The sequence below is a fragment of the Coregonus clupeaformis genome, chromosome 24, assembly GCF_020615455.1.
Source record: "Coregonus clupeaformis isolate EN_2021a chromosome 24, ASM2061545v1, whole genome shotgun sequence".
In the NCBI taxonomy this organism is placed as follows: domain Eukaryota; kingdom Metazoa; phylum Chordata; class Actinopteri; order Salmoniformes; family Salmonidae; genus Coregonus; species Coregonus clupeaformis.
The window spans coordinates 36,022,243-36,048,406 of NC_059215.1; the positions used below are offsets into that span (position 1 = coordinate 36,022,243).

The following is a 26,164-nucleotide window of genomic DNA, read 5'->3' on the forward strand; positions in this document are numbered from 1 at the left end:
GACAGGGCTCTGAGAGGGGGTCCGTGGCGGGCCTCCGGGCAGGCGGAGAAGCGAGCCATGCCCCCGTTCCCAGAATTCTTTGTGGCGGGCCCATTGTTTGGCGATGCTGTATACAGTATTGTGCGCTGGGCGGCTGATTGTGTGTGTGTCTCCGCTCCTCCGCTTCTCGACTCGAGGTTTGTGGTGGAGGTAGAGGGACCGGTAGTATTGTTCCCCCCTCCTCTCTCCCTCCTCCCCCTCTACACTTGTTGCTCATTCTCCTGCCTTCCTTCCCATCTGTTTCCCACTCTTCCTTCTCACCGCCAAGCAAGATGGCTTCCTCCACAGACCACTTCTACTACTTCTGCTAGTGTGTGTGTGTGTTATTGGAGCTATTGCTACTCAGCTGGAGGAAGCTGGGGGGGGGGGTTATAATGGAGTGATCCCAGATATCATCTCTCCTGGGTCATTCAGTGACACATCAGCTTCTAGCAGCGCCACCTCTACTGGTGCTTGATCCACTTTCATCTGGTTCAATATGATTCTAGACTTTATGTGACCATATGGAGGATATGGAACAGGATACATATAATATACACTACCGTTCAAAAGTTTGGGGTCACTTAGAAATGTCCTTGTTTTCCATGAAAACATACATGAAATGAGTTTGAATAGGAAATATAGCAAAATGATTAGGAAAGGTAGTCATTGACAAGGTTAGAAATAATGATTTTTAATTGAAATAATAATTGTGTCCTTCGTCAAATAATCCTCAATTTGCAGCAAGTACAACCTTGCAGACCTTTGGCATTCTAGTTGTCAATTTGTTGAGGTATTCTGAAGAGATTTCACCCCATGCTTCCTGAAGCACCTCCCACAAGTTGGATTGGCTTGATGGGCACTTCTTACGTACCATACGGTCAAGCTGCTCCCACAACAGCTCAATAGGGTTGAGATCCGGTGACTGTGCTGGCCTCTCCATTATAGACAGAATACCAGCTGACTGCTTCTTCCCTAAATAGTTATTGCATAGTTTGGAGCTGTGCTTTGGGTCATTGTCCTGCTGTAGGAGGAAATTGGCTCCAATCAAGCGCCGTCCACAGGGTATGGCATGGCGTTGCAAAATGGAGAGGAAGCCTTCCTTCTTCAAGATCCCTTTTACCCTGTACAAATCTCCCACTTTACCACCACCAAAGCACCCCCAGACCATCACATTGCCTCCACCATGCTTGACAGATGGCATCAAGCACTCCTCCAGCATCTTTTCATTTGGTCTGCATCTCACAAATGTTCTTCTTTGTGATCCGAACACCTCAAACTTCGATTCGTCTGTCCATAACACTTTTTTCCAATCTTCCTCTGTCCAGTGTCTGTGTTCTTTTGCCCATCTTAATCTTTTCTTTTTATTGGCCAGTCTGAGATATGGCTTTTTCTTTGCAACTCTGCCTAGAAGGTCAGCATCCCGGAGTCGCCTCTTCACTGTTGACGTTGAGACTGGTGTTTTGCGGGTACTATTTAATGAAGCTGCCAGTTGAGGACCTGTGAGGCGTCTGTTTCTCAAACTAGACACTCTAATGTATTTGTCCTCTTGCTCAGTTGTGCACTGGGGCCTCCCACTCCTCTTTCTATTCTGGTTAGAGCCAGTTTGCGCTGTTCTGTGAAGGGAGTAGTACACAGCGTTGTACGAGATCTTCAGTTTCTTGGCCATTTCTCGCATGGAATAGCCTTCATTTCTCAGAACATTTACATTTACATCATTTAGCAGACACTCTTATCCAGAGCAACTTACAAATTGGTGCATTCAATTTATGATAGCCAGTGGGACAACCACCTTTTTTTTATGGGGGGTGGGGGAAGAAGGATTACTTTATACTATTCCAGGTATTCCTGGAACAACAATAGACTGATGAGTTTCAGAAGAAAGTTATTTGTTTCTGGACATTTTGATTCTGTAATCGAACCCACAATTGCTGATGCTCCAGATACTCAACTAGTCTCAAGAAGGCCAGTTTTATTGCTTCTTTAATCCGCACAACAGTTTTCAGCTGTGCTAACATAATTGCAAAAGGGTTTTCTAATGATCAATTAGCCTTTTAAAATGATAAACTTGGATTAGCAAATACAACGTGCCATTGGAACACAGGACTGATGGTTGCTGATAATGAGCCTATGTACGCCTATGTAGATATTCCATAAAAAATACAATAGCCATTTACTACATTAACAATGTCTACACTGTATTTCTGATCAATTTGATGTTATTTTAATGGACAAAAAAATTGCTTTTCTTTCGAAAACAAGGACATTTCTAAGTGACCCCAAACTTTTGAACGGTAGTGTATATGTTTATGTGAATGTGTGTATGTACATAATACATATGTGCACACACACACACACACACACACACACACACACACACACACACACACACACACACACACACACACACACACACACACACACACACACACACACACACACACACACACACACACAGACAGACACTCAAACTTTGTCAAACTTGATTTTCCTATATTCTCTGGTCTTTCCTCCTAGCTGGACAGTGGGTGTTTCTCAATATGCATACTACCGTGCTTCACACACTCATGCCTCCGAGTGCATTCTCTGAGGAAGATCTCTTAAGTACGTTCTTGTGAGGATGAGAGTGTGGAGAACGCATAAAACATTACATTTGAGGACGTTCTTGTGAGGACGAGAGTGTGGAGAACGCATAAAACATTACATTTGAGTACGTTCTTGTGAGGACGAGAGTGTGGAGAACGCATAAAACATTTCATTTGAGAAGCACTCGCACTCCCCCTACTGTATTACCCCACGCTGCATCTCCCCATTCACTGAACCTTCTTCCAGCCAGGACAATGGCAACAATAGAGACGAAACAAGATATACACAAAGCAAACGTTTTACTTCATAATTATCAGCTAGATATATGTGAACCAAAGTAATCCAGCTAGCCAGCTAGTTAAACAGGAAAAAATGACCTAAAACTAATGTTATGCAAGGTACTGTAGATGTCAATTTTTTGTGGGTCGCTAGCAGTGGCGGTCGGTGCTGTTTAAGATGGAGGACAATAATTTTTTTAATGAGCATGGTCATATTTCTATTACAGCATATTGGATGACTGTCATTCATATTCCATTCACCCAGCTCAATGTAACATTGATAGGTTTAGGCTACTACATGATACTCAAATGTTCCCTATACCCATCATGAGGTTGCTACAACCAAATTTGTTTACATCCCTGTTAGTGAGCAGTTCTCCTTTGCAAATATAAACCATCCACCTGACAGGTGTGGCATATCAAGAAGCTGATTAAACAGCATGACAATAAAGGGCCACTATAAAATGTGCAGTTTTGTCACACAACACAATGCCACAGTTTCTCAAGTTTTGAGGGAGCGTGCAATTGGGCATGCTGACTGCAGGAAGGTCGACCAGAGCTGTTGCCAGATAATTACATTTTCCTTTCTCTACCATAAGCCATCTCCAACGTCATTTTAGAGAATTTGGCAGTACGACCAATCGGCCTCACAACCGCAGACCATGTGTAAACACACCAGCTCAGGACCTCCACATCCGGCTTCTTCACCTGCCGGATTGTCTGAGACCAGCCACCCGGACAGCTGATGAAACCGAGGAGTATTACTGTCTGTAATAAAGCCCTTTTGTGGGGAAAAACTCATTTTGATTGGCTGGGCCTGGCTCCCCAGTGGGTTGGCCTATGCCCTCCCTGGCCCACCAATGGCTGCGGCCCTGCCCAGTCATGTGAAATCCAAAGATTAGGGCCTCATTTATTTATTTCAATTGACTGATTTCCTTATATGAACTGTAACTCAGTAAAATCGTTGAAATTGTTGCATGTTGCGTTTATATTTTTGTTCAGCATAGCTAGCTCTCTCTCTTCCTCTCTCTCTCTCTTGCTTCTCCTTCATTTTTGAAGAAATGTATTTGTTCAAAACTGTTTAACTATTGTCTTTCTCTCTCTTTGAGTCAATTACTCACCACATTTTATGCACTGCAGTGCTAGCTAGCTTATGCTTTCAGTACTAGATTAATTCACTGATCCTTTGATTGGGTGGACAACATGTCAGTTAATGGTGCAAGATCTCTGATAGGTTGGAGGACGTCCTCCGGAAGTTGTAATAATTACTGTGTAGGTCTATGGAAGGGGGTGAGAACCACGAGCCTCTTAGGTTTTATATTGTAGTCAGTGTACCCAAAGGAGGACGAGAACTAGCTGTCCTCCGGCTACACCATGGTGCTACCCTACAGAGTGCTGTTGAGGTTAGTGTAGACCTTCATTGCAAAACAGTATGTTTTAATCAATTATTTGGTGACGTGAATATATTTAGTATAGTTTTATCTAAAAAGGATAACTTTTTTTATGTTTCACTATTTTTATTTTTATGAAATTCATTGAGTAGAATGATCCTCTCCTTCCTCCTCTGAGGAGCCTCCACTGGTAGCTAGCTACCAATTATTCGTGGCTAGCTAGCTAGCCAGTTAGCCCTATTAACTTACTATGGACCCATTCACTAAACCTTCCAGCTAGGACAATGGCAATAGAGACGAAACAAGATATACACAAAGCAAACGTTTTACTTCATAAATATCAGCTAGCTATATGTGAATCGTAATATTCTAGCTAACCAGATAGTTTAACATGCTAAAAATACCTAAAACGAATGTTATGCAAAGCCACAAGAATATCTAACAATTCTTTGTGGCTATCTGGCTATTTACTAACAGTAGTATCTAGCCAGTTAGCCCTATTGACTTACTATGGCTTGCGATCTATGCACACTATAGTGAGTGATTCCCTGAGTTAGTGGTCCCTCTATCTCTGGTCCCTCTATCTCTGGTCCCTCTATCTCCGGTCCCTCTATCTCTGGTCCCTCTATCTCTGGTCCCTCTATCTCTGGTCCCTCTAACTCTGGTCCCTCTAACACCTCTCAGGCCTGGGTATTGGGTAGGCTAGGCTCCATGGCTGTTAGCTGTTAGTTAAGTTGACTTGATGTTAAGTGGATTAGGAGCTCCCTCCTATTGGACGGACATCCACCCTGACAGTGTGTTGAAATGTGTGGGATGATGAATAGGGCCCACCTGAGGTGTAGGGGTCATGTTCATTAGGCACCAAACGGAAGAAAACGGATTGAAACAAGAAAGGGCTACACAGACTTTTCCGATGAGAAATGATCATTTTTGTTTTCCGTCGCAAAACGTTTTGCGATTGTGTGCCAAAATGTATACGACCCAGGTGATGGAGCGAGAGCAGAGTCACAATGACGGAGACACTCAGGGCAGTGAGCTGAGGGTGATGCTGAATAATGTAGTTCTCTCTCTCTCCCTCTCCCTCTCTCGCTCTCTCTTTCTTTCTGTGTATATCCCTATGAACCGTACCAATACCTTCCCAGTCGTTAATTTGTATAAGTCATCAGGTCCCGGATCGTACAGTTATGTGAATGGGATTGAGCTGGTGTACACAGGAGACATGTCGATGAACAATACAATACTTTCAATTCATTGTTATGCCACCACTGTAGAAAACACGTAATACCTGAAATAGCCAACAACCTAACTTCTGTGACATTTTTATTTATTTAGGAGTGATGGATCAGTGATGTTCATTCAAATGCTGAATCTTCCCTCAGTCATTCATTGATTAAGCCTGAAATTGAGAATAGAGCTAAGAGTAACTTTTGTATCAATCCTTTTCATTGAATTCTCTCTCCAGATTCTGACCAAAAAACACTTTTGTACTTTAACCAGGTTTTCCCATTGAAATAAAATATTTTATTACAGGCTGACTAAAGGACTGAACGGAATTAATATCAATTTTCCAAATAAAAGTCATTTTGAACAGATTTTATGATTTATCGACGGCTGCTCGCGGCCGATTTTGTGTTTCCTGTGACAGCTTTCCCACTGGCAGCTCTCTTTTTCTCTGGTGCTCTCACACACCCACACACACAGACACACACCCACGGAATCCATCCACACAGACACACACCCACGGAATCCATCCACACAGACACACACCCACGGAATCCATCCACACAGACACACACCCACGGAATCCATCCACACAGACACACACCCACGGAATCCATCCACACAGACACACACCCACGGAATCTATCCACACAGATACACCCTCGCACTCAGTTGATACACATACTGGGAACCTATGGCAGAGCCCTAGGCACATGACACACACACACACACACACACACACACACACACACACACACACACACACACACACGAGGGCTGCGCAATGAGCCAGAACGCTATGATTAGGGCACCCCACCGTAGAGGACGGCTTACTGAGCCCCCTGCCTTAACAGAGCTGACCTGACTGCTCTCTGTCTCTCACTCACATACAGACACACGCATGCACACACACACACCAATACAGATCCAGTGGTCTTCTCCTCAAACACTGCTATTTGTGTGTGTGTGTGCCTTACTACTATGTCATATATTCAGTTATTTCTTCAGTTTTTCACTCTGTTTTTATTCAACACATTTGTGAACATTTCTCTGTATCTTGGCACGGGGGTTGTTTGGAATATAGGGCCCAATCTTTGATAATGACTATTGCTTTTGGTCTGAGTGAGCAGTTTTCCTCCCGGCGTCCCTGAACTTTCCCTCCGCTGACATGACAAGTGTTCTGGCCTCTGGCCCCAGGCCTGACCAGTTAGTCAGTGTCTCTACACACATCACTACATGCATAGGGTCCCTTCTTTTCTGTGTGTGTGTGTGTGTGTAATTTGTGTGTGTGTGTGTGTGTGTATTGCACTGTCAGCTTCATTTTGAATAGAGGTGTACTAATGGCTGTACTGAAGTGTGTTTTTCAGTCCCAGTCTTTGGGTTATGGTTTATTCTGTCTGCCTCTCAGAGAGAAGTGCTTTTATTCCCCCCCCCCTATTTATCTTTCTGTTCTATTGTACTGTTCGCTTCCTTTTAAATCCCTTCTCTATCTCCTCTCTTCTCTCCATTATAGTCTACTTTCTCCATCCACCCACCCATCGCACCTTCTCTTCTCTCTCTCCTCCTCCCCCTCCTCCCTCCCCAGCGTGGTCCCAGTCCTCCAGGCAGGTCAGCGGCTGTGCTAACACTTTTGTCATTGTGATTAATAGCACCGTGGATTGCCGTTAATTCACTGGCTAATGACTGGGAGCGGGGAGCCGGGAGCGGGCTGGGAGTAAGCGGGTGATGTATGTGGGGAGGCTGCATCCCGTGGCAGAGGTGAAAATCATTTCCACCGAGTCAGATAGCGGAGCGGTGCCGAGCACAAGCCCCATCGAACCCAATGGATGTCGAAGCGCTCTCTCTCTCTCTCTCTCTCTCTCTCTCTCTCTCTCTCTCGGTCCCTCTCCCTGTTAATAAAAATGTATGCATTTTCTTTTCTTTCTCCCTCTCTCTCTCCTCGCTCTTTCTCTTTCTTTCTATGTCTCTCTCTCTCTCTTTCGCTGTTTCGCTCCCTCGTTTCGGGGATGGATGTCTTCGTTCCCAGTGGGTTGCTAAATGAAGCTGTATAGTGAATGGACATGGGGACATGGGCTCTGGAGACGCTGGATGGCTCCTCGCTCCTTCTGTCCCCCATCTCTCTCTCTCCCTCTCTCTCTCTCTCTCTCTCTCTCTCTCTCCCCCTCTCTCCCCTCTCTCTCTCTCTCTCTCGCTCTCTCCTCTTATTTGGTACTATTAAACAAACACACACTCTCTCTCTCTCTCTCTCTCTCTCTCTCTCTCTCTCTCTCGCTTCTCTCTCTCTCTCTCTCTCTCTCTCTCTCTCTCTCTCTCTCTCTCTCTCTCTCTCTCTATCCTCTTATTTGGTACTATTAAACAAACACACACTGGTCTTATAATATGCAAAGGCAGATTGTTGCCCGTTCAAAAAGTCTTGAGAAAGAATAGCGATTCCCCAATCAGCCACTCTGCACTACGTAATACTTCAAATGTAATGATAAATGTAAAAAACAAACAAACTCAAATTGCTTTAAAAATACTTTTCATGTAACAAAGAATTATTTAGCTGAAAAGCAGATAGGGTGTATGAAAGGGTTCTGTGAGGAGGTGGTGGTGGACACAACACACACACACACACACACACACACACACACACACACACACACACACACACACACACAGAGGAAGACTGTGCAGGCTACTATGGGGAGGTTTACCTCCTGCATGGGCACTCTCCTCTACAGCCTCTCTAGCTGTCACTCACTGCACTCTGAGTGGACTGTACGTCACTCACAATGGACAGGATCTGGCTGTGTAAGTACATGCAGAGAGACAGAGAGAGAGAGAGAGAGAGATGGATTGAAGGGATGGGAGGGGAGATGGAGGGAGAGGGGATGACTGAAGGAAAGAGGAAGGAAACGCGCGCACACACGTTCACACCGCAAAACACATTCCTGGTGTTGTGCCATGAGCAATGTGTTGATAATTGCGAACGCGTATCCCCGATGCTGACATCACTTGAATTAATAGTAACAAAATTGTTTTTTTGTGTACGTCGTAAAGTAAACCATTTATTCCCCTAGTCTAGAGTTCTTTAATTATCTGTTCACCAGAGGAAATAACTAGTGTGAATTGCATCTGTCTGGTGGATCAGCATAGCCAATAACATCCTTATTGTTCCAATCAAGCTTTCTTCCATGACCATTCTATTATTTCTATTTCTATTATTCTGTTCATATGCTATTTTTACATCTACCTGGGGAATGGTTGGATGTGCATCCTAACAGCAGAAACAACATAGAAGTGTGTGTGTGTGAGGTACTACAATCTTCAGTCATTAACCAGACAGCGTTCTGCTGGTCCATATTAACTTCTGTTGTATCCCTCCTTTCCATTCCCTCTCTCTCTCCCTTTGGCTGTATGGATGGATTGTACGCTTTCCCTTCCTCCTCCCTCCCTCTCTCTCTCCCTCCCCCTGGGTGATGGTTGCAACTCAATTTGGCAAATGTAATTTTCTATTGATTATTATTAATATTTATCATGTTTGTGAAAATGTCTTTTCGCAATGCTATTAATCTGGCCTGTTAATAAATGTCTGGCCAGGCCGGGCTGGAAGTCCCTAGGGAGCTCCTCTGACCACAGGGGCAATATAGTGGCTGACAGCAGGACACACACACACACTGAACGTTATACACATTAAACCACGCGCACACACATACACACACACACATACACACAAAACGTTATGCACACACTAAACGAAGCACACACACACACACACAACCACACACAAGCTAAACGTTATACACACAAATGCAACATACACACTAAACACACATGCACACACACACACACCTGCTCTCCACTGCAGGAGGTGGGGCTCTCTTCCATTTGGCTGGAGGCTTGTAAAGGTTCTGTCTCACTCGGCCAGGCAGTAGTAGCTCTCAGCTGCTCAACACAAAGGATACATCAATATATCAGCCCAATCAGAGCAACTTGCACACACAGATTCCTTCCCCATTCGGAATGCAGAAACAAATGCAATCATTGAAGAATCCTATAGGTTTCACTCTTGAAATGTGTCCACTGTCCACTGTCCTTTTAGAAATATTTCTAGAGCTTAGGCCTTATGTTAAAGGTAGTGTGTATAGTAGAGTTGGTAAAGGTTCTCCAAACTGTTATTGTACACTCACTCCTATGCCCTGTTGTCAAGGTCAAGTCTCTTAATACTCACCACTGCATGTCCAAATCTCTTGAGTAAGGATAAAACATGCATGCACACACGTGCGCACGCACACACACACACACCCCCCTTAGTATATCACTGCTTGCACCGATGGGACCCACACATACATTTATCAAGCAGTCTGCGGCTTCTCTAAAAGAGCTGTGTGTGTGTGTGTCAGATCTCTGAGGTATCCACAGTAAGTCATGCTTTAAGAGCCCGAGTTAGTGGAAGTTTCTTCTTTCTTATTTTTTCATGCACCAGGAGTAACCCAGGCCTTTTTGGGGTGGGGGGGTGGGGTGGGGGGGGGGCTGAAATCTCACCCCCAGGCCCCCGTGGGCGGGCACCCGCCCCCGCTCTGGAGAAGCAATATTGCTACTTTAAGTGTTACTTGGAAATGTTCCCCGCTGCTTTTACAAGGGGAAACAGTGTGTGTTTCTGGAGAGGCTAGCCAATATTGTAGTTGACCGTCTCCTGTGCAGCTCCCCCCTCCTCCTCTCCTCCCACCAACCCTCTCTCTCTCTTTCACTACCGTCCTACTGTACGTCATCATGAAAAACCCACCGCCATGGAAAAGCACACACATAGTTTCATCCCTTTCTCCCCCACCTTCTCCCTCTCTCTCTGTGTCTCTCTCCCCTTTTCTCCTTCTCCCTCTCTCTCTCTTTCTCTCCCTCTCTCTCTGTCTTTCTCTCTCTCTTTCTCTGCGCTCTTTAGATTTTTACTGCCGCCTCTCTTTTTTCCTCCCATAAAAATCTGGGCCGATTAAGGCTCTTTGTTAAGACAGAACCATCATCAAAGGGCCTGATTAAAGAGAAACAGGTAAGAGTTTCTCGTTTGTGGCCCTAACGATACCAATAACTCCGCTAAATGGAGCGATATTTTGTGGATTATTGGGGAGGTGGGGCTGCGAGCGCCAGATTAGGCAGCACCCCCTCCCCACCCCCACATCAAATGTTTGTAAGTTTGTTGCGCAACTGGGCCGCCTGCTCATTTTTCATATCTGTCATGGTCCCACACCCACACCCTCCTCCCACCCTAACCACCACCACCCCTTTCACCAGAGGAACTTTTTCTCCCCATATTTAGAGCGGGAGGAATATTGCATATTTGTACGTTTTCCCTTGATACTCGCTTTTCATCAGGAACGGACCTCGGAATTGAAATATTGACTTACTCTGAGACAATGATACAGTCTCTGTGTGCACTGGACTGGGAGGGCCCGATCACTGAGCAACAGCCATCCAATTCCACTCATTTGTATTATTCTAGTCATACGGTAGTACTCCAACGCACATTTCTTTATTTTGGATTTTCTTACCGCATTAGAGGGTAGAGTTAACCATACATTTGGCCCTTCATTGCAGTTCAGGCCCAACTGAACTGATCCAGAAGCAATGGCAGGAATTCAATCGAACCAGCACCGTGCTGCAAATAACATTGTACACATTTGAGGTGATGCAATTGGGTTCCCAACGGGGTGAAACTAAACTAAACAAATGTTTTCATTTTAATGCCATTGCACACATGCTGCAGAGATTTTTTGCACTGCATGTTTGATTTAATGTAAGCCGAATGTCTCAAAAGTACGGCTTGACTAGACCATACTAGTCTTCATGCTACACACACATACACACAAAGAAGAGTGCATTCTACCACCCAGTTAAGCCAGCCAGTGCTAAAGCTGCTCCACTAAAACGAGACGGCATCACCGAGACAAGTCCCTGTGCCACAAGGAACATGTGTTTGTGTGAGTGGATGCAGACTGCAGAAAATTGCTGCAGATCTCTATCTCTCCACGTCTCACTCTTTAGTGGGGCTGATTAAACAGAGCCTTGAACCTGTTGGAGTACACTGTGATTTTCAGATTTTCGCTTTAATGTCCTTTTGATGAAGACTTTACTCGTCAATGTTACTATAGTAACATTGATTACCTGGCAACGGTCATCACTGCTTAGTATTTTTTTTTTAAGCGTTGCATTGTTTGATAACATTTTCATATTTTCCTTTGACATTCCCTAGTAGAGTGTACCATGTACTATGTAGACCTGTAGACCATAGAAATAAGAATGAATAGAAAGGGCGTCTCCATTCAAGTCAATGATGGCATAATTGGTGGACTGGCAGCCATTTTAAGTGTACCCATGCCAGGACGTAAAAGCAGGAAGTGTACCCTTCAATCTGTGCTGTGATTTGTTGAGTCAACTGACATTACAAAAAAGACATTCCATTGCATGAGCCACATCAGTTAGCATCATATGAATGAACATTCTATATTACCATGGCAATCCAGCATCAGTTGATAGAACATTCCAAAATACAAAGGAAATGATTGCATCACAATACCAGGCTGCCATTGCGAGTGTACCCATGAGTTTAGCAGTCAAATTGCCAGGGTTAGAGCTTACAAGCCCATTCTATTCATTCTTATTTCTATGCTATAGCCTACATATCATCATCTATTTATTTATTTTCAATGCTCATAGGTAGGCTATGTACGTCACGGTTATTTTTCGAGTCAAGTGTTGCAATCACTAATTGAATATTTTATCTGCCATGTTTTGCTATCATTGGACGATGTTTCATGTATTTTTTTGTTAATATTTTTGCAATTATATATTTTATAAAGTGGGGGGACGGGTTTGTTTCTTTCTCGCCAATGTTGTAAATAAGTCTTGTTGCTCTAAGAAATCTAAATGAGCTGTTCCTTGTCAAACCTGTCTTAATTGTGCTAATGAGTATATTATCATGGTTTGCTGGCTCAGTATGAATACACTGAAGAACACTGAAACGGGCAAGTGTGTGAAATCCTTGGAGAATATTTTTGGATATTTAATATCCTTTCTGGAAATGCCAAGTTAGTAAATACTTTTTTGAGAGATATAATTCAGCAAATAGCATACATGATCAATTATCATTACAACATTAAATAGTACAGCTTTAATAAAATCTAAAAACATCCATGATGGGATAGAGAGAGAACACCCAAAGTCTCTTTGTTTTCCAGCATGGCTAGCAATAACAGGGGCCTGTTTAAAGGAGTGCATTTACAATTTATAAAATAAATCTGATGCCTTCATGTCGCCGGGTTCTCTGGACGCACGGTAGTTTCCAGTGGAATAACACGGGCCAAACAAGCGGCCCATTGTAGGCCCAGCCAACGCCAGGACCCCCAAGGTGCGAATTAATGATTGACCCCTGATGTAATCAGGATAAATAGTTCCCTGTGAAAAGAGAGACGGGGAGAGAAAGAACAACATGGTGGAGGGAGAAAGGAAGGCACTATCTGGCTGAGGTTTTTTAAGCAGCCCTCCGGGAGACAGTGCTAACATCTCACTCCTCTTCAGAGACCAAAGCCAAACACACAAGTAAAGAACGTCTCGGCTCAGCCGTCTCACGTCAGTTTTTAGCTTTCCTCCTCCTCTTCCTGGCCCCTTCATTATGTTCCTGCTTACTTCTCTCTCTCTCTCTCTCTCTCTCTCTCTCTCTCTCTCTCTCTCTCTCTCTCCCTCCTTCCCTTTTTATTTGTAGTGAATTTCATGGTCGAACATGGCCAAGCCATCGACTAGAATGTCACAGTGAAAAAGGAGGGAAGAGGAGTTTTTTTCTGTGGTGATTAATTTTAACTTTCCCTTTTTTTAGGTGAATTTTTATGAATAAGGGAACTGAGCTCGGAGGATCTTAACTCCTGGCCACAAGTCTCCTTTAAATCACATTGTGTTTTCGCTTGGCACTCGCTCCAGTGGTTTCTGTCTTACACAAATAATGTTTTGTTCATTAAAATTAGGGACGTTACTTCCCCCCCCCCCCCTCCACCCTTCTCGCTGCTCAATTTCGAGGTAGTGATCTGTGTGTTTCTGCTTCGAGGCTCTTAAAGTCTAACAGTATTTAATAGATTTTCCAACCCTCTCTTCGGTTGTTCAAATTGCGCTAGATGGGTCGGGTGCCAGCGAAAGGGGAGAGAAAAAAAGTTTTTAGTGGTTCGAAAACACTTTTGATTCTTGAAAACTGCACCAGATAGGCCGGGGTTATAAAAGTTTAATTGATCTGTGAAAAGTGGAAGCTACTGCTGGCGCATATGTTCCCCTTTGCTTAATTGCCCGCCTGGTCTAGGCCCCTATGAAACCGTGATCATTAAAAAAAATTGGTAAAACGTTTCTCCCCCCCCCAAAAAAAAAATCCTCTGGATGACGCAAAATCGGTCATAAAAGCCTTCGTTTTACTGCCCAGCTTTTATATGACAAGTTTCCCGGATCTCTCAGGACGCTCTCTTGCCAGTCGCTGAGAGCCTGTCACAGTGCTTTCATACTTCACCTTTACATTCTAGACTTACATATCCGTTAATTCAGCAATTATTTTTTCTCTCGATTTTACGAGCCAAAACCCAAGCGTTTATTGGAGCGAAAGCAGATAATTGATTTCAGATACTCCTTGGTGTCAATTATCCAATGTTCCATTCTCCTCAATTTCGTCATTCCAATGTCTATCTTCGGAGACTTTCTGTTCGTACATTAAATACAGTAAGGATCATCATGAACAGCTCTTGATCTAATGTTTCAAAGTCAAATCAAATCAAAGTTTATTGGTCGCGTACACAGATTTGCAGCTGTTATCTCAGGTTCAACAAAATGCTTGTGATCTGAAAGTTGTGCAACTGATAAGTTGATTAGGTCATTAGGCTCTAAACTGGATCATACTGGTTTGTGGAGTATCCTCACTCAACAGTGACTCTTACGATGTTAGATACTGTAGGACCAAGGGACATTTAAACTCTGATGTAATATTATCATTATATTGTCGATTTGTATATTTTGACTTTTTTTACAGATAGGTATTTTAATAATGTGTTATATTGTATTATTGTAACAATGTATTGATGTTGATTGTTTTCTGCCCAGGAACTACAGATTAAAATTATCTATCTAGCTAAATCTGGTGCAATGGCATGTTGTACATGGTCCCTGACAAATAAACGAATAAATAAAACAGTAAGTAGAAGTAAGCGAATTCAACTAGCTAAATCTCCCGTCTTTATGTTTTGAATTTGGCTTAAGAATTCAATGGCTGTGGATGCGAGCGCCAGGCCAGCCTCAGTTAGGCCTAAAGCGGTGTTATGTTGTTGGCAGGGCCGGTCGTGAGGAGGAGGGAGCCGGCTGATTGGAAACACTCCTGCAGTAATTGCGGAGCCTAGTTTGGACTGATTTCCCGGCCTGTGTTTGGATAGCAAACTGCAGTTAGTGCTTCTAGCAAAAGACACCAGGACTTGTCCACTCCTCTCCACGCTGCCACGCTACAGCCTGCCTGCTCCCTCCGTTGTACAGGCAACCTATAAAGTGTTTTGAGTTTGGTATCAGCAAAATCAACGGGTTTGTTACATGTGAGTGCTGCCCGTGAGTATTGACGTGGCTTTTAATTCCGAGATTTTCCACTTTTTGTAGCGGCATGACACTTGCACCAGAAAGATATCTGCTACCTATAACAAGAGTTTCGTCATTGAATTGTTTTGTTCATTTTCATTTACTCAGTGGCATATCTTTCCAACTTTTGCTCCAAAATATGTGTCTGTATATCTCCAAGTGATCTGACCGTGACTGCGAGAGGGAGGTTAGTGTGCGTAGCTAGACTCGTGCCCCTCTAATTATTTGTCGTCATCGTTGTCGCTGACTCTGGAAGGTGGAATCCCGAACGCCGCAATTACGCTGTCAGCCACAGAACAGTGACAAACATAGGTGACTAATCTAAACTGGCGAGTGACTGGCAATGCCTGGGTCATTTCTCCCCCATTATCTGTAAGATGACCCTGCAGTGAATGTTGGTGGTTGTGACTGAATGGAACACCATGTCCCATCAGGTCCTTCTCTGACGGTGAGGAATGTCCTCACTGGGAATACTGTGGGAAGGCAGCCCTAACTGGGTTTGAAGGCTTTTTAGTTTTTCCGTCTTTCGCTTGTTTGGGTTGAGTGAGTCAGTTAGTAGAACGGGCCTAGTGACCTCTATGGTTACGTGCTATTGGTGATACTGTCTAGAAAAGTCCTGTCTACAAAATATAGTTAGTATTTTGGTGATATTGGTATATAGTCCTATTGTTGAGAGAGATCAAGATACTGCAGTGAATGTCAAGCATATTTTTCTCACTCTGAAGACGTATATATACTTTGTAGTAATTTCTCTCTCTCTCTCTCTCTCTCTCTCTCTCTGGCTCTCTCTCTCTATCTCCCTCTCAATTCAATTAAATTCAATTTCAATTTAAGGGCTTTATTGGCATGGGAAATGTATGTTAACATTGCCAAAGCAAGTGAAGTAGATAGTAAACAAAAGTGAAATAAACAATAGATATTAACAGTAAACATTACACTCAGAAGTTCCAAAAGAATAAAGACATTTCAAATGTCATAGTATGTATATATACAGTGTTGTAACAATGTGCAAATAGTTAAAATACAAATGGGAAAATAAATAAACATACAGTGGGGGAAAAAAAGTATTTAGTCAGCCACCAATTGTGCAAGTTCTCCCACTTAAAAAGATGAAGAGGCCTGTAATTTTCATCATAGGTACACGTCAACTATGACAGACAAAATGAGAATTTTTTTCTCCAGAAAATCACATTGTAGGATTTTTAATGAATATTATTTGCAAATTATGGTGGAAAATAAGTATTTGGTCAATAACAAAAGTTTCTCAATACTTTGTTATATACCCTTTGTTGGCAATGACACAGGTCAAACGTTTTCTGTAAGTCTTCACAAGGTTTTCACACACTGTTGCTGGTATTTTGGCCCATTCCTCCATGCAGATCTCCTCTAGAGCAGTGATGTTTTGGGGCTGTCGCTGGGCAACAAAGACTTTCAACTCCCTCCAAAGATTTTCTATGGGGTTGAGATCTGGAGACTGGCTAGGCCACTCCAGGACCTTGAAATGCTTCTTACGAAGCCACTCCTTCGTTGCCCGGGCGGTGTGTTTGGGATCATTGTCATGCTGAAAGACCCAGCCACGTTTCATCTTCAATGCCCTTGCTGATGGAAGGAGGTTTTCACTCAAAATCTCACGATACATGGCCCCATTCATTCTTTCCTTTACACGGATCAGTCGTCCTGGTCCCTTTGCAGAAAACAGCCCCAAAGCATGATGTTTCCACCCCCATGCTTCACAGTAGGTATGGTGTTCTTTGGATGCAACTCAGCATTCTTTGTCCTCCAAACACGACGAGTTGAGTTTTTACCAAAAAGTTATATTTTGGTTTCATCTGACCATATGACATTCTCCCCAATCCTCTTCTGGATCATCCAAATGCACTCTAGCAAACTTCAGATGGGCCTGGACATGTACTGGCTTAAGCAGGGGGACACGTCTGGCACTGCAGGATTTGAGTCCCTGGCGGCGTAGTGTGTTACTGATGGTAGGCTTTGTTACTTTGGTCCCAACTCTCTGCAGGTCATTCACTAGGTCCCCCCGTGTTGTTCTGGGATTTTTGCTCACCGTTCTTGTGATCATTTTGACCCCACGGGGTGAGATCTTGCGTGGAGCCCCAGATCGAGGGAGATTATCAGTGGTCTTGTATGTCTTCCATTTCCTAATAATTGCTCCCACAGTTGATTTCTTCAAACCAAGCTGCTTACCTATTGCAGATTCAGTCTTCCCAGCCTGGTGCAGGTCTACAATTTTGTTTCTGGTGTCCTTTGACAGCTCTTTGGTCTTGGCCATAGTGGAGTTTGGAGTGTGACTGTTTGAGGTTGTGGACAGGTGTCTTTTATACTGATAACAAGTTCAAACAGGTGCCATTAATACAGGTAACGAGTGGAGGACAGAGGAGCCTCTTAAAGAAGAAGTTACAGGTCTGTGAGAGCCAGAAATCTTGCTTGTTTGTAGGTGACCAAATACTTATTTTCCACCATAATTTGCAAATAAATTCATTAAAAATCCTACAATGTGATTTTCTGGAGAAAAAAAATCTCAATTTGTCTGTCATAGTTGACGTGTACCTATGATGAAAATTACAGGCCTCTCTCATCTTTTTAAGTGGGAGAACTTGCACAATTGGTGGCTGACTAAATACCTTTTTCCCCATTGTATGGGTTGTATTTACAATGGTGTTTGTTCTTCACTGGTTGCCCTTTTCTTGTGGCAACAGGTCACAAATCTTGCTGCTGTGATGGCACACTGTGGTATTTCACCCAGTAGATAAGGGAGTTTATCAAAATTGGGTTTGTTTTCTAATTCTTTGTGGATCTCTGTAATCTGAGGGAAATATGTGTCTCTAATATGGTCATACATTTGGCAGGAGGTTAGGAAGTGCAGCTCAGTTTCCACCTCATTTTGTGGGCAGTGTGCACATAGTCTGTCTTCTCTTGAGAGCCAGGTCTACCTACGGCGGCCTTTCTTAATAGTCTGTACATAGTCAAAGCTTTCCTTAAGTTTGGGTCAGTCACAGTGGTCAGGTATTCTGCCACTGTGTACTCTCTGTTTAGGGCCAAATAGCATTCTAGTTTGCTCTGTTTTTTTGTTAATTCTTTCCAATGTGTCAAGTAATTCTCTTTTTGTTTTCTCATGATTTGGTTGGGTCTAATTGTGTTGTTGTTGTTGTTGTCCTGGGGCTCTTTGGGGTCTGTTTGTGTTTGTGAACAGAGCCTCAGGACCAGCTTACTTAGGGGACTCTTCTCCAAGTTCATCTCTCTGTAGGTGATGACTTTGTTATGGAAGGTTTGGGAATCGCTTCCTTTTAAGTGGTTATAGAATTGAACGGCTCTTTTCTGGATTTTGATAATTAGCGGGTATCGGCCTAATTCTGCTCTGCATGCATTATTTGGTGTTTTTCGTTGTACACAGAGGATCTTTTTGCAGAATTCTGCATGCAGAGTCTCAATTTAGTGTTTGTCCCATTTTGTGAATTCTTGGTTGGTGAGCGGACCCCAGACCTCAGAACCATAAAGGGCAATGGGTTCTATAACTGATTGAAGTATTTTTAGCCAGATCCTGGTTTGTCGAATTTTATGTTCCTTTTGATGGCATAGAAGGCCCTTCTTGGCGCTCTCTCTCTCTCTCTCTCTCTCTCTCTCTCTCTCTCCTCTCTCTCTCTCTCTCTCTCTCTGATTCTCAATTGACTTGTGTGGTTAAAGAAAGGTTGAATATAAGATACAAAACTAACTCTCTCTTTCTCTTCGTCTCTCTCAGATGACAGTGAGCCAGTGGACAGCATGTACGAGACAGAGCCCCACCTCCTGGCGGGAGGGGCCGAGAGTGGCGAGGAGGAGACCGAGGACAGCATCATGTCCCCCATCCCTGTAGGACCCCCATCACCACACCCCAACAACCACCATCACCACAGCCACCATGGGCACCACCATCACCACAACGAAGACCCCTTCACGCCCAAGGAAGGCTCGCCCTATGAGGTGCCCGTCTACATTCCCGACGATATTCCCATCCCCAGTGACCTGGAGCTGCGCGAGTCCTCAGTCCCCGGAGCGGGCCTGGGGATATGGGCCAAAACTCGGATCGGGATAGGAGAGTGCTTCGGACCTCACAGCGCACTGCAGAGCGCCACAGTCAAAGACGGCTCCTTCGGATGGGAGGTAGGTCGTAGTTTTGACGTTCTGTCAACGTTTAGACATCTTAACTTTGTGATTTAGCTCTTGTACCCAGTTTGTAGCTTGTTTAAGTACCTGCAGAGAGAGGTAAATATTCTGATTGAGTCTGAATGAAAAAAAACGTGTTGAAGAATTAAGGGTCCTTTTCTGTGACGCAACCTTGAGAGAGGTAAGTGAACGGTGCTAGAGACTCCTCGTCCTCGGCTCTTTAGCCCGGTGAGACCATCTAGCCGCCAAACGAAGATACTCTTTCCATTTGCATCTCCTACTACCATTGGACCTCATCTTTGAACCGGCCCACCGTCGTCTCTTTAAAATGCATTGGTCGCCAACATTGGAAAATCCAACTGATTACTGGAGGTATCAGCGTTTCGGTGCTGCCTCCCCCTATCCATCTGACGGAGCGCGCCTGTTTGGTCACGCCACACAATATGGAAATGGAAGAAGTGTGCAGCTAGCCGTATTGAACTATTAATGTTAATTTCAACATGACATTAGAGGATATTGAAGTTGCTTCAGTAAGCTCATGGAGTGAATAATTTTTTCTCTCTGTCTCTCTCTCTCTCTCCTTCCTCTCTCTCTCTCTCTCTCTCTCTCTCTCTCTCTCTCTCTCTCTCTAACCCTCCCTCTCTCTCTCTCCCCCTCCCTCTGTCTCTCTCCACCGCACAGCTAATCAGACCAGAATCTTCCCGGGTCGGCTTCTTATTTCAGCAGGCTGGCGTTTTGGTCAATCACATATATAGTTGGATATTATATAGCATTACCTTCACATGTAATTACGCACTCTGAGCTAATCACGTCACTAAAAGGTTGGGTATAGTTTGGAGGCAGCCACTTCGGACAGGGTGTACCGTACAGTATGTAGGCTGACTGAGACAACCGTCATATGCAGTTGCTGGATTTATCCATAGACTTGTGGAACACTGGCGAATGTGTGCACGCCATGCACTGGCTCACTGGCTCTCTCACATGCACACTCAATCTCGTGTATTGTGTGTGGGAGGCCGATTATCCCCAGCGTTCTGCCCATGCAATCCATATCTCTCTCTCTTTCTCTCCCCCCTCTCGCTCTCTCCTTCTCTTTTTCCTCCTCTAGTCCAGTACGCGAGAAGAAACATTAGCCGATTAGAGAGGCGAGGCACACGCTACATGGCACAATACCACGGAAAGCGTTTTCCTCTGGAAAGTTCATATTATGACTAGACCTACGGGGCACGCATAGGGCTCTCCCCCTCTTGCTCTCTCTTTATTTCTTTCTTTATTTCTTTCTTTCTCTCTCTTTCTTTCTCTCTCTTTCTCTCTCTTGCTCTCTCTCTCTCTCCCCCCCCTGAAAGCAATACTCTCACTGTCTCTCTCTCTCTCTCTCTCTCTCTCTCTCTCTCTCTCTCTCTCTCTCTCTCTCTCTCGCTCTCTCTCTCTATCTCTCTCTCTCTCTCTCTCTCTCTCTCTCTATCTCTCTCTCTCTCTCTCTCTCTCTCTCTCTCTCTCTCTCTCTCTCTCTCTCTCTCTCTCTCTCTCTCTCTCTCTCTCTCTCTCTCTCTCTCTCTCTCTCTCTCTCTCTCTCTCTCTCTCTCTCTCTCTCTCTCTCTCTCTCTCTATCTCTCTCTCTCTCTCTCTCTCTCTCTCTCTCTCTCTCTCTCTCTCTCTCTCTCTCTCTCTCTCTCTCTCTCTCTCTCTCTCTGTGTGTGTGTGTGTAAACTGCTCCTGCCTAACCCTGTACAACACTCAAAATGTTACAGGCCCAAAATGACTGCTGAACATTGTTTACAGTGATTCTGAGGGGTCGGCCTCAGAATGACCGACTGAAGAGGTTCTGATAGCTCCATGACTTAGTCAGAATCCAGACAGAGATCATTGTCTGTATATGAGTATTTTATTTCAATACTGTTCTAGCAGTAACCCAATAATTCAGCTAGTCAGGACCTCGTTCAAAATGCATAGTTTATAGTGTCAATTATTTTGAACGTTTTGGATTTGATTTCGAGTGGTGTGACGTTCCTTCGGCTACTTTCGCTTTATCTGTCAATCTAAGGTCACGGTCTGTCCTTTTTCTTTGCCATTTCAAAAAACCTATCAGTTTGTTTTGCCGCTGGGCACGTCACAAACAGAAGGTCCCAAACATTTCTCCTCCCGCTGTCGAAATCCCACCTCGCCTTCGTCTCGCCTGTGTTTGGAAGAGACATCCTGTCTCACTCTCTCTCTCTCTCTCTCTCTTTTTTAGGTTTCTTATCAAAGATAGTCATAACAGCCCAGCCATCGATAGCCATCACGAAACTCCTCCAGGACCCCTCCCCACACCGCCTCTGGTCTTAGAAAAATAGACAGGCCTAGAAAGAGAGGGAGGGAAGGAACAGAGGGAGAGAGAGGGAGAGAGAAGAAGGAAGCGAGAGAGAGGGAGGGAGAAGAGAGACAGGGGAGATGGGGCACTAAGAAAGCAGGGGGGAGGTCAGTGCTGTTAATGGGCCTTGATGGAGGGGGGCCCCCTGGCCCCCTGTCTGTCAGTCTGTCCCCTCTAGCCCCATCTGAATAGGGAGGACTTGTTATGAGAGATAATATTTGATTAGATCCCAGATCGCCTTTGTCTAAACGTGATCCTATCTACAGAATGCTCAGGGTAGGGTTTTAACACTAGTAGTCATCATTTTGGGAATTGAATGGGAGTTGAAAGGATCGTATACTGTAAGGTGCAGTTTGGATGTGGATCCACCTATAGAATAGGTGTTGGTTAGAGTTGTGGCACAGACAGGTGTGTAATGATATCTGGGTAGTGTGTAGAGTTAAGATGATGTATGATGTGTGTGTGCATGAGGTCTGTGTGTAATTGGGCCTGGGTAGAGTTAATGGGCAGTGTGAATGGGGCTCTATGGGTGAAAAGCTAAGGTGTGTGTGCGTGTGTGTGTGTCTCTTGACGTCTGTGTGTGATCAGCCCTGGAGCATGGCACGGCTCCGCCACCGCCACCATCCCTTCCTGGATAATGAGAATGATCCAGGTGGAGAGAAAAGAACTGAACAGAGAAGAAAAGGAAGCCCAGTCTTGTCTGTCCTGGGGCGTTGGGCGATGGCGAGGTGTTAACTCGGACTCATTTCCCCGAGACGGACAGCTCAATCTAGGAGATGTTTAGCTCGGGGCCACATCCATTCAGCCTGTCCCTCCGCTCCCCCCACTGCAATGGCAGAGCCACCCGGAGTCATCCATTTAAAAGCTATAATGCTCCCCTTTATCACAACATAATATAACGCCCTGGCTCTGCAAAATAACCCATTTCAATCAAGCTGTGCGCACGGGCCCCTGCCTGGAAGGCCTCTCTGCTATGGGACTGGGAGGGATCCTTCAGAGTGACACGGTCTATTGTGAGAGCAGTGTTTGGTCCCGGATCAGGTATTGACAGGAGCAGGCGGGCGTACAATGGAGGTTCACACTGCTGCTCCTCTCCTGTTCTTCACCCCCCTCGCAGCACACTGTAGCACTCTGTCAGCTCACGCTCCCTCTGGGAAAGGGAGGGAGGTAGAGGGCACTGGAAGAGAGGACACAAGTGAAAAGTGTGTGTGTGTGTTGGTAAGGGTGTGTGCGGTGTTGCATGAATAGATACTATATGTGTCAGTGTGTGCGGTTCTTTTTATGAAAGTGTGTGTGTGTTTGTGTGTGTGTGTGCATGCGCGCTTGAGTGTAAGTGTGTGGACACCTGGAGAGGGGTTATTTTAATAAAAACAAAGTTCAAGATCCCCAACGTGGTACAACAATATATTCTCACATGTGCGTGTGTGTGTTTAAGGATGCGTAAGCCCCATATCCACCCACTATGAGTAACAGAAGGATGTCCCAGCATTGAAACAAAGAACCATCTCTCTAGATGTCCGTGATTCAAACTGTAAAATAACTCAATCAAATATCTTTGTTTTGTCTCGGGCTGCCGAGGGAACGCAGCAAAGCCCAAATCAAACAAGCGCAGATCCCTTTCCAAAGCAGTATTAATGGTGTTTACTCACCCTCCTCCTAACCCCATGACAGGGCGTGTCACCCCCGTGATTCATGCCTTTTGTCACTCCAACACCTTTTACTTTTGTCATCTCGCCCTTTCTCTTTGTCCTGCATCTGAAGTGTTTGCTATCTCAAAGAAGGCACTTGCGCCGAGTCAACAAATGATTCAGGGGTCGCTGATAAAATCTCTCTCCATGTGAAGACAGAAAGGAAAGACACAGCGCCTTGCCATGTCTTCACATTGTGAGCCTTTGTAGGGTGTAATTACCTCCTTGTGATTGATCTGGCTGGTGTTGGTCGATGGAATCTCAGAAGTTTGCTGTGTGCAAGCGACTATCTGTGTTTGAAATGGTACTGTGGTGAATGTGATACTGTTCTGGAACTTTTTGTAACGTCTAGGGACTAACGTCAAGTATTTTAATGTGACCTGTCATGTGGGTCTGCACTGTTAAACATCTTGAGTGTTTCAACTTGTTAAAAATATGAGTTATCGCACAGACTTGTTGAAGTTGAAATAGCAACCCTTTTTGACGGTGCATGTGTGGTACACACCCATTACCCGGGTGTATGTCACCCGTCGGCCATACCTCCTCCCAGCTTCAAAGGGTCTCGAGCCCTCAAGGACCTTGGGATGACTTTGTTGCCGGGCAGATTATGACTTTTTCTTTGTTTGTGCTTATAGCGTTTGAGTGTTTTTCCATATCAGCATCATTCATCCGATGAGAGTGAAGAAAAGGAAAAAAAGTCCCTGCCGTTCTTTTCTCTCTCTCGTATTTACCTTACTGTTGACTTAGCGATACGCCAAGGCGTTAGATGGGTGCTCTTGGGCAGCCGACGGGACTACGTGACAGATACCCAGCACTCCATGGACGTTCCTCATATTTCTCTGCCTGCATTCTTTTGTGCCCTGATCCCTGGGATGACAGCTTGCTTTTCATGCCAGCGCTTGGTTGGCCCATTTGTTTGCTAGCTAACACGCTAGCTAACGTCCTCTTGGAACCGGGCGAAGACTTTGGGCCCTGCCCTGACACTTATCTGTCCTGACCCTACCTCTCACCTCCAGCACTGTTTGCTCGCCTTTTGTGTTGGAGGGAATGCTGAGCCCTGTATACCCAGCATGTGTCAAGATAGCGCTCTAGCTGTGATCAAGGCGCAGTTTGCAACATGTTTGGTCTGTTTGCCGACCAAGGTGTTTTTTTGTGCTTTTTATCTCGAGCTTGGCCACAATACTAATGTTACCTAGCTGATAGGGCAGAAACCACCAAGGACTTTAGGGGACACCGAATAGACAAACCAAAGGAATGGCGAGTAGTTGACAGAGAGAGGGAATAGCTAGTGCCCTCATTCAAACGACTGCAGATACACAGAAACCGGCTGCGCTATGCGGTTCGCTTTGAACGTTTGTTCTATTTTGAGGGAATATGTGGTTTTGCATCAATATCCAATGTCTGTATGTCAGATGTACACCTTTTAAAGGTAAGGTGCTGACTAACAGAATGTACAACTTATCGCCATAACGATAACACCTTCATCTGGTTGTGGCAATGTCTGGGAGGGGAATGGCTTCTGAGTAAGCCCACAGTGTGGTTTGCATTTATCTGCAAATTGATCAAAATTGACCCCAAGTTGTCTGTTCAGACGATTTTAGCATGCTGTACTGTGGATCTGGGTGTCGGTGTGAGGGAAGTCCCCAGAATACACTGTATCTTATCAGTCAAGACCATGTATTGATCCATAGTTGTTTTTATACTCTCTACTTGTCAGTGTTCCCAACGGGACATTATTTGTATTTTTACCTAAACATGCAAGCACCATCAGATAGAAGTCATAGCTAGCATTGCACTGGAATGACATTCACTCTCATGGGATGGGTGGCCAAAAATAACTAACTGAAAGCCACACCCCCAATAAGGCAAGAATATGACCACATTGAGGCATATGTCACTCTGCTTCTATGGCTATATGCACCATGCCACTGCCTACTTAATTTGTTCATTTAGCAAACAAGACAGCTCATAATCTAATGCCTTTATCACAGTCAACACACCTATATTTTAGCTTGAATTAGCTTGAAAAAAGCAACATGTTCTCTCAGCCTCATGGCACAATGTGTAGAATAGCACGAGATAGCTATAAAACTGCCAATTGTCCTCTCTGCCCCATGGCAAAATGTGTAGAATTGCAGGAAATTAGCTCTAAAATGGCAAATTTAATCTCAGCCTCATGGCAAAATGTGTAGAATCGCATGAAATTAGCTATACATTATTACTTTTTTTTGGCCCACCAAAATTTCTGCAGGCCCACCCACCAACAAATTTCTGGCTACGCTACTGTAGCCTGGCAAAATAAAATACATTTACATTTTAGTCATTTAGCAGACACTCTTATCCAGAGTGACTTACAGTTAGTGAGTGCATACATTTTCATACTGAATAGTCACAAGAGTGCAAACCGCGCCCATCTAGCACTCCAGGTAAACGCTAAAAGTACTTGAAAATGTTTGAATAGTATGTGAACCCAGGTTTGGTAGACCTTGTGTAGAAGATGAAGCCATGTGAGATGATTTCTTCAGGTTAATGGGGCATTAGCATAGTCTTTTACTAATCAAATCAGAGCCTGACTCTGATGAAGTCTAAAGAGCAGCAGTATTTCGGGTACATTTATAAAAGGATCATTGTTTACTACTGTCAAATTAAATTAAACTTAAATTATATTGCATTATTATTATATATAATATAACATAGAATAAATACATAATAAAAGTAATTCATATGAATAACAATTAATATTGTAATTAACAATTATTCTAATGAGGACTTAGTTAATAATTACCATAGTTAATAATTAGTTAGTAATAATTATTGATATTAATATTACCTAAATATTTGTTTATGTACATT

At 44.1% G+C, this 26,164-nt stretch overlaps 1 protein-coding gene across 3 annotated transcripts in view; it reads left to right on the forward strand.

Annotated features, from left to right (window-relative positions):
• Positions 1-26,164, forward strand: part of prdm16 (PR domain containing 16) — a 205,551-nt gene that overhangs the window by 50,566 nt on the left and 128,821 nt on the right. For all 3 annotated transcript variants that reach the window (XM_041846075.2, XM_041846077.2, XM_041846074.2), the window contains exon 2: positions 18,870-19,270. In XM_041846075.2, coding sequence (XP_041702009.2) covers positions 18,870-19,270 — 401 coding nt within the window. The remainder of the gene's footprint in view (positions 1-18,869; positions 19,271-26,164) is intronic.